The 11,915-nt window shown below is 41.1% G+C and overlaps 1 protein-coding gene across 1 annotated transcript in view; it reads left to right on the top strand.

The window, feature by feature from the left end:
• The first annotated feature begins 245 nt into the window (after positions 1-245).
• The window catches only part of ssbp2a (single stranded DNA binding protein 2a), a 52,193-nt gene continuing 40,523 nt past the window's right edge, over positions 246-11,915 (top strand). The window contains exon 1 of the mRNA XM_053325782.1: positions 246-335. Within this exon, the coding sequence (XP_053181757.1) occupies positions 280-335 (56 nt within the window). The 5' untranslated portion in view covers positions 246-279. The remainder of the gene's footprint in view (positions 336-11,915) is intronic.

The raw sequence follows: 11,915 nt of genomic DNA, 5'->3' as shown, positions 1-11,915 counted from the left end.
ATTCAGTGACAGACAGACAGACTGCAGACAGACAGACTGGGAAAAGCAAAAGGAAGGAGAGTGAGGAAGAGAGATAGAGAAAGGGGGGTGGAGCTACCAGTTCAGGGGCGGGGAAAATCAGCTGTCACTCACTGGCGGTTGCCATGGCGAGCAGGCGGTCCCAAACAGCGGGGCATCCAATGGGAGACGACGCTGCTTGTGTCGCCATGGTGACGGGGCTGTGCCCAGGGAGGTTGTGATGGGTTGACAGGTGCGTGACAATCGGAGCTCTCTGCAAGCATGTACGCCAAAGGCAAGAGTAGCAACGTGCCGTCCGACAGCCAAGCCAGAGAAAAGTAAGTTTTATTTATGGGGGAGGAAACCGCGGCTGTGAGGGAAGTTCATGAGCGGCCGGGGGCAGTCACACACGGAGCTGCGGAGGGGAGGGCACACGGCGCTACACTCAGCGGCATGGGGCTCTGTGCTCAGCGAGAAAGGCTTGGAAAGTTGACTGCTTCATTTATTTGAAGAAAGATAGACATTTTGTCGGAGGGTTTTTAAAAAAACTGTAATTAGACAGCAGAGGGTAGTAATTTAACACGCAGTTTCTGCTTCACCGGTTAATTTCAGGTTGTATTCTGAATCCAAATACATCCTTCTCTTGCGGTGTCCTGGCATTTCTCTGATCATCTGTTCCATTTAATTCAGAGCAGTTTCATTTTACAAATTCATTTAGTTGGTCTCGTGGCTTGCGTGCGTGCGTTTTGGTCTTGCAATTAACTGTTGCGATTATTAGTGGTTTGAACAATTGTAGCCTACAATTGTTTTGTAAACATGCGGAGCGAAACTAGACATCGAGCCGCAGGAAAGTCCACGCATTCGTGTGCTCTCAAGCCGCTGTGTGTTTGGAGGTGTCGCTTCTCAAAGAGACTGACTTGTGTTAAATGCTCCATGCGTCTTATCACCGCTGCAGCTGATCAGGTTTGTTACAGGGACAGGCGGTCCGGCTGTTGGTACTTGACTGTCATTTTGTGCAATTCAATGTAGGCTACAGAGAAAACCAGTTTGAATGGGGAGGCTCGTCCTGTCTGAGCTGTGCTTTCTGCCCATTGACAGCGTTCACAGTAACCTATAAAGACTGAGAGAGTTTGACCTATGAAAGGAAACTAATGGGCTTTTGCATTGAGAACGTGGAAGTAAAATACATTTTAAATTAGAGCTGCAACAATTAGCCCATTATTAGCTGCCAACAATTAAATCAATCAACAACTATTCTGATAGTTGATTAGTTATTTTGAGCCATTCACTATTAAAACAGTCCAATTTCCTGGTTCCAACTTCTGAAATGTGACTATTTTGTGGTTTCTTTAGGCTTCTGTCATAGTAAACTGAATATCTTTGGGTTGTGGACTGTTGGTTAGGACTATACCATACCAGCTGAACAACTTTTCAGGCTCACAGTTTTTTTCTTGCTTTAACTCGTGCATTGTATGGACCAAACAAGTAATTGATTAATCAAGGAGTAAAATCAGACAAATTAATCAATAACATTTAAAAAAAATATAAGCAGTTATAGTAAGGTTTGTGTCACTCTTAAATGATGCACCTTATATGTTTTTAATGCATGAGATGTGAAAACTAACAGCTTTAATGTGAAGCTCCTTTCAGTTCAGTTGGATGTAACCCAGCATGGCTGCTCAGTGTTTTTTTGGATGCTTGGGGTCAGGTGGTCAGTGATCATTTATTGATGATATGCCTTTGATTGTGAACAGACATGCAAACATTTACTGTGTGCCGTACTGGTTATGACCTCTGCAGCTTATTCACGGATCCAGAGAGAGAGTGATTTTATAGTATGGAACAGCTACAAACTTACAGAGCCGTTGCACTTAACTTGTGTTTTTCAAATGGGTTTCTTGTCCTAGGAGTATGACCATAAAAGACAAGATTAATCACCTCACCTCCACTCCTAACTGCTGCTTCTCATTTACTGTGTCTTTTGAATGCTGTTCACTCATGTTTGTCAACAGTGTGATTGAGTGTTCCTCTCCATCCCTTGAGCCCCATTCTTTAGCCCCAATCGATAGGAAGAGGATAGGGCTAAACAGTGTGCCTCTATCGCAGTCTATTGCATGCTCAAGTCAGAGGGAGAGATGGAAAGCTTCCTCCAGGCCTGGAAGTTCTTCTGTGTGTTATATGTGAGTGTGTGTGTGTGTGCGTGTCTTTTTAGGCATGTATGAGATAAGCTATTTTCTGTTGGTGAAACTCAGCAGATTTACTTGTGAAGGTAGAAGAGTCCTCCTGACAGTTGATCTGCAATGAAGACACATTTTTAGACTTGCTGTGTTAAAACGAGCGTGGATTACAGGCTGTCTTTTTAAAGGAGACATCTACCGTAACTGTGTTGATAGATATGACAGCCGTGATCTTTCACAGGCAAATCAGCACTGAAAAGCTCAAAGATGAGGCTGTAATGAGGCGACACTTTTGGGAGATCTTGAGTGGTTGAATGTTCACCTGACTTTGTGTGATTGAAAAAATATCTTGTTGTTGTTGTTGTTGTTGTTGTTGCTGTTGTTGTTGAGCATGCCTGGTAACATTTGAGCCCCAAATACAGTCTGTTTAATTGTTGTCATTGAATTAATCTCCATCCGTATCCTCCGAGGATTTTGTTTATTCAGGTTCCTTTTGTGTCAGTTCTGTTTTATAGTGAGATACAACATGATCCCTGAGATACTGCTGTTCACTGTCCGTGTGTGGGTCCGATCCTGCACACTGAACGTCTTACTTTTACTGTACATCTCTTTTACTGTAAATCAGACTTTCACGTTGCTGCAGAACAAGTCAGTATCTGTGTTTACATATCGACGTAAGTCTTATTTTAGAGTGATGTTCCATTGTGCCAAGGCCGTGACAAAAGAAAAGGACCGGATGACAAGAAAACACCAGATGAAAAGGCAGTGAAAGGCAGAGTTTCATTTGTTTCTTAACAAGCAGCCTTGTTTATCAGTGGTGTGTATCAGGGAAGCAGAGCAGGCCCAGCGCTGCCGAGTCTTCAGTTGTTTTTCATTTCTGCAGCGCAGCGGGGGATCAGAGAGTGGGAGAGACAGAGGGCAACAACAGATTGAGGGAAAGGAGGAGGAGGGGAAAGAACAGGACTGAGGGAATTTGCTGGATCATTAGTTTACAGTGTTGTAGTATTGACCTCAGAATGGACCCCCGCAGACTCGGAGCTCTGGCATCTCGCCCGTGTAGATGTAGAGGAACTCTAAATGCAGCTGACCTCTGTGCAACTCTGTTCATCTCCGAGCGATAAGCATCTGATTTGTGTGGTGTGTCCTTGCTACAGATACATTTTGGAAGTATAGCAGTGGTTAATGCATCACAGATTTCTACATTTTATCTTGTGGTTTTGCAGTTTGCACACTTGGAGATAAAAAGTAATATAGCATGATAAAAATCTTGCTTCAGGAGAATCACAAAATGTAGTTTGAAGATTCTGCATTAAATGCTGTTTAAAGGTACCGATTTACAGTATGTAGCATCAGCCTGAGAATCTCAGATGAAATAAAGGAAGCCACATTTTCTCTTTCTTAAGAAATTGTGTGGGTACTTAGTCTCTACACTTTTTCATTACTACCTATTGTTTAGCATGTTAGCACATCCTTCCCTTTTGTTCTTGATAAGAAAAGAAAGGTTTAGATAAGTGCAACGCAGCTACTATTAGCTCAGATGTCATGCCAGTTAATATCTCATCTAATTGCAGCGGCTGATGTTTACATTTCAGACATGTGACTCATTTTAGTATGTTAGTAGTCTCAAATTTAGATTAACAATGTACTGTCATTGTAAAAAATACTTTGATTGGAGGATATATTAAAATATACCAAATTCAGACTGTAATTAGTCCTTAAATCATTGTAGTTAGGCTCATGCATTTAAACTTTTACAGTAAAAAAACACTTGACAGCACAAAATATTAGACACATTTCATGAAGTACACTGAAGTGATGGCGAAAGCTGTGGTCACTTATTTCCTTGAAGTAATCTGTACCCTTCATAGAAGAAGAGATGCTGATAAAAAGAACAGATGAGCAAGAGAATAATGATGTTTTTTTTAGTGTTATTTTACCCAAATCACAAATAAAACACATTGTCTCAATTACCTATTTATCAAGCTATGGTTTTATGAGCTAATGTTGTGAAATATCAGCACCCCAAACTGAAAACTAATCTACATACGAAGTGATAGAATTTTGCTTGTGGTGTTCTGGGTTTTCTGGATGGTCCAGACCTCATGGTAAATATTTCTCATTAGAACTATAGACAAGTGATTGAAAATGAAATAAAAACCAAAATAAAGTGTCTTAGTAAGGTGTTGGGCCATCATGTGCCGCCAGAACAGCTTCAATGCACTTTAGCATTGATCTACAGCTGTGAGCTCCACAGGAGAGATGAACACCATTCTTCCAAAAGATATTCCTTCATTTAGTGTTTTGATGATGGTGGTGGAGAGCATTATCTAACACATTGGTCCAAAATCTGCCACAGGTGTTCAGTTTGGTTGAGATCTGGTGCCTGTGAAGACCATAAAATATAATTCACATCATTTTCATGTTCATGTTCATCAAACCATTCAGTGACCCCTCGTGCCCTATGGATGGAGGTATTGTCATCCCTGAAGAGACCACTCCCATCAAGATCATCATAAGAAAAAAGTGACTCAGAACAACTTTGTATGATTTGCAGTGACAGTCATCTCTTGGGGTTGTGGACCCAGACCATGCCAGTAAAATGCCTCCTACAGCATAACAGAGCCACCAGATCACCTCACTGTGGGTCAAATATTCAGATGATTGTTTCCATTGCAAATCTTTTGATTATTTTCTTGATTAATTGATTCATCTTTTTTGATAAATAAAATTTATAAAATAAAATTTCAGAAAACTGTGTAAAATACCCATTTAATGACATCTTGTTTGGTCTAATCAAAAGACCAACATTTTTTAAATATTCAGTTTACAATGGAGTAAAACAGAGAAGAGCTGCAGATACCAGCTTCTAAAGAACCAAGAACTAGATCTTTTTGGTATTTGTTCTTAAAAAAATGAGTTTTCTGTTGATCGATAATTTAAACAAAATGTTTCAGCTATAGTTCCCAGTCTGTGGATTGAGTAACAAGGATGTTGTACTCTATCTGGAAAGGCATTGTTCTTGTTTTTTCAGATGTAATTATTTCACTGTTTTGAGTTCCACAAACAACAAATCATACACCCCCACTGTGTTTGGGTGGGCCAGCAGGAATCTAAGAGACAGAAATCTAAAAAATATTTTGCAAATAAAACCAAAACTGTCTTCATGGACAGATACCACTACTTGTAATTGAGAAAATGTCTGTGGTGACTTGAATGATCTGATCCCTCAAGACATGTGGATTACACAAAAGTGGCTGCAACTAGTAATCACAGTGTTTTTAAATAAAATCCCAAGTGAAGCGTATGTTTTTTGAATATTTGAAAGACATCTTGCTAAAATGTGTTGCTCCGTGTGTGTGTGTGTGTATCAGGGTGTGAGGTGAATAGGAAACAGTTTATTCTCTCTCTCTCTCTCTCTCTCTCTCTCTCTCTCTCTCTCTCTCTCTCTCTCTCTCTCTCTCTCTCTCTCTCTCTCTCTCTCTCTCTCTCTCTCTCTCTCTCTCTCTCTCTCTCTCTCTCTCTCTCTCTCTCTCTCTCTCTCTCTCTCTCTCTCTCTCTCTCTCTCTCTCTCTCTCTCTCTGGCTTTACCTGTGTTACGGTCCGCACTTGATTTTTATTCGGAGTGACAGTACACGACCACTGACTGTGTACTGCAGTTGTTCAACGAGTGTAGGTTTCAGTCACTGGCAGTTAGAGGACACATTCCACATAGTTCTGGGATTGTGGTCCTGAGCGAGTTGCACTGCATCACATAGTACACATTCCTCTTCTCCTTTTCTGTGCTAGTGAATCATGGAGCAAGACTGTTGGAGTGAAGCTGTGTGCAAACTCTGCTGAAATCACACACACATTGCTCGCAAGTCTTCTTTATCCATTTCTCATAGTCTCTCATCACACACATATCTAGATACAGAAGTGTCTGCATGCGTAGATGCCACTACTAGTGTCACACATGCACACATAGATACTTTCATACAGAGTATTTAGATTTGTTTTTTACACATCAGATTGATTAAACACAAGCTAAATTTGTAGTTGTGAGAAGCCAGACTATCATAAGTGTCATCATTGTTTGGTCTGTTGTTCAGGTGCCACCTATCTGCTACAGACTTGAGCATTTCTGGTGCTGTGAGGATCATCATTCTACACACACACACACACACACACACACACACACACACACACACACACACACACACACACACACACACACACACACAGCTACTTCTGAATCGAGACACCTCAGAATCCTGCCAGGAGGCTGCCAATGCAGCATTGCGCAGACTGAGGCAAAGCATTGCATGCTGGGAGTGTTTATCTGACAGAAGCAAATCAGGCTGCCACTCTGCCTCTGACAGAGTGAGTCGCATAACAGGAGAACTACAATGAAAATAGAGCAGTATCACACACACAAATACTGTATGCTCATAATACTGTCGTGTTGACTGTGCTGGTTTTGTCCACACCAGCTGCCACCTGATGAATGTAACTGATGAGTATTTTGTTTGTTTACTATATTTAAGTGTCCTTGAAAAAAAGATAGAGGCACAGTCATCAGAGGGAAGAGAGAAGGAGATCATTTGTTGGAGCATGAACAGAAAAAAAATGTAGCCTGAGGATAAACATATGTTGCCGGTCGTATCAGTGGGGGAAAATGAGGCAAAATGAAAAATGCAAAAGAGTTTTTATGTCCAGGTCAGACGAGGTCAGGTGATATCCTGCAGGAGCTCGTGGTCTTAATGCTCCATAATGGTTGTGTGTCAGACCTCTGCACTTTACACACGTCTGACCCTCTCTGTGGATCACTTACGCTGGGACATTAAGTGGCCACACCTGGTTCTGTTGGCTTAAGTCCAGTGACAGAGTAAAAAGCCCCAGTGAGAACCCCCCTCACCCCACACATAAGAGCCACATGGTGTGCCTCAGCTTTAATTCAGCTAAGTTCTGCTCCTCCCTGTTAAAGTCAACAGAGAACAATATAAAAGTGTATCCTTATGTCTGTGTGTGTGCGTGTGTATGTGTCCGCTCTTTGTTGCTATGGGTCAATAGAGATCATACTGCGCGTGTAAGTCTGTAAGCCCATCTGAGCTGTCCGCTTACAGCACTTTCCCCATGTGTTTTATCCCTCAAAATCAACCTCCATCTGTCTGTCACGCTGCCTGTGTTAATGTGAACTACAACATCCAGTGATCATTACACAGCTAATAGCCTCTTCAGCTCTCATGGGATGCTTGTGAACAACTGCAAGACACAGAGAGCTGTCACCGCTCACAGTTGTCATCTTTCACCAACACAGACAGTCAGTGAATGATAACGTCTTAAATAATCCTCTTTTTTTTTTTTTGCACTTAACCTTTATTTTCATATGAAATAATAATACAAACACAGTACATAGCTCACACTTATTCAGGCATCACAGACATAGGCACCCAACCAAACTCATTCTTAGCAATATGCAGTCACCCATATGTTTAACACTACACTTTTTCACTCTGAAGCTTCAAGGAGAGAGGGTCAGGAGAAATCTAAATGAGTCGGTCACTGCACCATCACTATATGCGCACTTATAGTATGTGCAATCACAGTCACATCTGTATACCAGACTCCAATCATATGTACAGTAGACTGCACCAAACTCCTCCTCTTCACTGAGATTACAGAGAAGTTGTGTCTTTAATCAGTCTCAGTAGCTGTAGAATTACCGGTGTCTACTTAATGTTGAAGACATCAGTCCTTAGTTGGAGTTTGGCTGTTATGCTTCCCATCAAATATTACCTATTATATAATATACACCTTTTAACCTTTGGTGGCTTTACAAGTCTCCATAATACTGTAATCAGAGGCAACACCCCAATAATTATGAATGTTTTTTTTTTAATCTATAACTTCTAGTGTCTTTAGAGGTCTACACCCATAATGTGCTTGATCTCTGCTGAATGTCTTTCTTAATATTGATACAATTTGGGACAATCCCAAAATATATAGGAATGGTTGCTAATCCTCCTGCATTATTAATCCAGCATAATTCTGAGGTGTTGCCGTATCTTCAAAACTACTAATACAAAAGCAGTCTTAAATACTCTTATTTTAGTTTTACATTCAAACTCCCTCTAGGTATGACTTCTTATTAGCTTGTGACCATCAAGAAATGTCTTTCTACATTTTATTTGTGATACATTCATTTCTAATTCCCATTGCTTTTTCATTTTCGTAGATTATCTTGAAGCTGTCTGTAGAAGCAGTCTATCAGGTCCTTTTTTATCACTCCCTTCATAGTCAACATAAAAATCTTTATTAAATTAGGTGGTAGTTATCTGCTCCCGATCTGCTTCTGTAAGTAGTGTTGCACTTGAAAAAATAAAAATAAAAAAATCCATCCCTGACAGACAAAATTCTGATCTGAAAGAGATGATCCACAGTAGTTAGCCCTCTATGCGCCTATTTTCTGAAGCCATTATTTATTTTGCCATGTAGGAAATCTGGAGTAGCTGCTATTTCTATTTCACTGGATTTAGACTTTAAAAGATTTAGTTGTTTTCTAATAACCAGCTTTTTCGTTGTGAATTTAATCCATGCTGCCAATGTTTTAATCCTCACAGTGTTTTAGATTAGCATCAATATGGGATTACAAGAAAATCAGAAGAAAAACGAGGCTCTGACATGTTTTCTTTTTTCTTCCGGATATACAGAGCTGTCTTCAAACAAAAAACGATGATGACAGTTTGACAAGGCCCTGATAGAAAAACACTTTTTTTAACCTGCTGAACACAGAGAGGCTGTTAAAAGTCTCTCTTATCCCTGCTGCCAGAGATGTAACTTGCCACAGAACTGCTATCAAAGTGGCGGCCTCTGATTGAGCTGTGTGAGCGTGAGGGTGGGGAGGGAGGCATCCTCTGATCGACACATGCAGAGAAAGGGATGATGTGTCGATCAACAGACAGGACCCTGTAGAAGGCACCCTCACAGCATGCCTTGGGGTCTTCAGGAAGGATTGACATGACAAAGGAGCGCCGTCGGCATCAGATTGCATGTGGGGAAGAATAAAGATAAGGGTACGGATGAGTGAGTTTATCACCTTGTGGTGGTCCCTTAGGACCCAATGGGTTTCCCCAAAATCTTCAGTTTTAATTAGAAACACACCATTTCATCATATCTTTGCCTTGCTTTGTCTTCTCTTTCTTCTCTCCTCTTCCTCCTTTCTTTAATACATGTCATTGTCACTATAGGAACCTGTTCCTGCTCTCTATTCACAGCATATCAGGTTTATTCTTTAGATACAGACATTTGGGGAGGCGAGGATTCAGATTGGTGTAATGACAGTGAGACATGAAGAAGTATTTCATGGTAGGCTTCGGTGACCTTGACTGGAAACTAAAGTCCATGCTGTCAGGCTTTGTTCGTGATGTTAGCGGTAGCACTTGAGGTTTTGTCAGGAAGTTTTTCTATTGCCCCTGGTGACACCAAATATGCATTGCTCCAAACCACAGCACGGTAGGGACGCTCTCCCTCAAAACGCTTCCTGTAACCTGAGCTCCAGCCAAAAGTAAATGCTGTCAGTGGAAACCACACTTACAGTCTGCAGGCTCAGGCTTACTTCCTCTCTCTTTCAGCTTTGTGATTTGCACTCCAACATTTTTGTTTATTGGAAACAATAATTGACCATCCTTATTTATTTAAGTAACCTTATTGACACCAGCTATCGGACATCTTTCTCCTTGTTTGTATCCATGCATGTTTGCTGTGCCACGCTTGCTTTTACTGTATGGCAACCCGCTCTTGTGCTCGCCAGTGTGGATTAACTTGTGTTGCCATTGTTAGTGCCACAGTGTGTAACTGCGGATGCTGCTGTGCCTCTCCTGCCTACTGAGTGTAGTGGAGGTTGGTTGGAGGCCTCTCTGCTGATATTCCTCCATCATTGATATGCAAGCCGCATCGCACAGGCGCTAGCGCAAGGTTAAGCATGCGTGACGGCCAGGCTTAGGAACTGCTTCTCTCTCTCTCTCTCTCTCTCTCTCTCTCTCTCTCTCTCTCTCTCTCTCTCTCTCTCTCTCTCTCTCTCTCTCTCTCGCTCTCTCTCTCTCTCTCTCTCTCTCTCTCTCTCTCTCTCTCTCTCTCTCTCCTGCGCGTACCACACACACACACACACACACACACAAGCACACATATTTTCTTACTGTTTTCTCTGTGGTTCTTCTATGTCTTACACTCAATTGTCCCATGTCTGTTTTGTGAAGTTAATCCACAGAGTTCTTCAGTTTAACTCTGCATAAGTGTACCATCCTTACATGACCACATACAGGGAGTCTGTCCACTGATCCCAGTAAAGTCCATGATGACATTTTCTCCCCTCTGAATGCAAGGCAGTATATCCTCTTGCTTAGGATTTAAATTGCTGACATAGAGTTCTTGACATTTTAAGGTCCAGTTAATGCTATTTCTTAACCACGGAGAAACAGGAAGGATATATGAGGGACACAGTAGGTGCAGAGCAGGACAACAATGGGACTGTTTTCCAGGATAGCTCCAGTGTTAAGGTGAATGAACTGTGTGTTTTTTCATGTTATTAAATAACTAATAATTATTCATTTACACGCATCTCACTGCATGTCTTACAGCTAATTCATACAGCTTTATGTTGCAGTACGATATATATCTCTGAATGGTTAGTCATTTATTTATACTTCCTCCAGAGCCTCTGTGCAGGCCTTAATAGCCTCACATTCTTCCCTAAATTGCTCTAGATTGCCTTCATCTGTATCAGTTTTTTTATCTCACCTCAAAGCTTTGTTGTTCAAAAGAATAGAGGCCTATTAGAGCCTTGTAGAAAGGAATTCTAATCCTTAGATTAGAGCAGTGCAGTCCTCCCAGTCGTCTCCTTCTCCCTCTGGTTTCATTGGAGTTGCTGCTGATTGTGGAATGTTGCATTGTGTGAGTTGAACAATGACGGTGTGCCGTTGGACGGTCTGCGGAACTGGCAGGAGAGGAGAGCGGCCCGAGCCATCACATTCCTTCAAGTCCTGCAGTCTACGACGAGGGAGGGCTGAGCTCAGTTAGCAAGGAAGCACTTCAGCGTCAATGAGTTTGTGTAAGTGTTTAAGCAAGATTGTAAGTGAGCTTAAAAGAAAGACGGACACTAAGAAAAACAGACAGTAAATAAAGCAACTCAGCAATTGTCCAATCAAAGAACAAAATAAAAGTCTGATCACATCTTTTCTTTGTCATACTTGCAATTTTAGAACTAGCCATCAACTGGTGAGGGTGCTGAATTTTGCCTGACAGTTTTTCACCACAATGTATTTGGCCATTAAGTGAGATTTTTTTAATTCAATTTGAGTCAGTTTAAGTCAGCCAGAGACCAACTCCGTTTTTAGCTGGCATAGTCAAGCATTGCTAGCTACAAATGAGTAATCTTATTTTTTCTATATCTATCTGATATTGTAAATATATAATAAAAACTACTAAGAATTTCATCTGGAAAATGTACCCCATTTATCTTTGTAAACTGCATAATGTGCTGTGTAAGAACAGGAAGCTTGACGCGTGTAGCAATAGTAACTAAATTGGGTCCGTGCTTATTGTAGCTAACAGTCAATTTATGTGTTTACGTGTTTTTCTGGAGCTCACACACTTCAGTTTATTAGGCACATAGCTAAACTTAAAGCAGTCAAAAACAACAGCCCTGCAATAAATCCTATCTTCATTAAAATTGTGATAATAATGTCTATGTTTTGTTGTTTTGGA

Source organism: Scomber japonicus, chromosome 9 (genome assembly GCF_027409825.1).
Source record: "Scomber japonicus isolate fScoJap1 chromosome 9, fScoJap1.pri, whole genome shotgun sequence".
NCBI lineage: Eukaryota > Metazoa > Chordata > Actinopteri > Scombriformes > Scombridae > Scomber > Scomber japonicus.
This window is presented reverse-complemented; position numbering and strand designations above follow the sequence as displayed.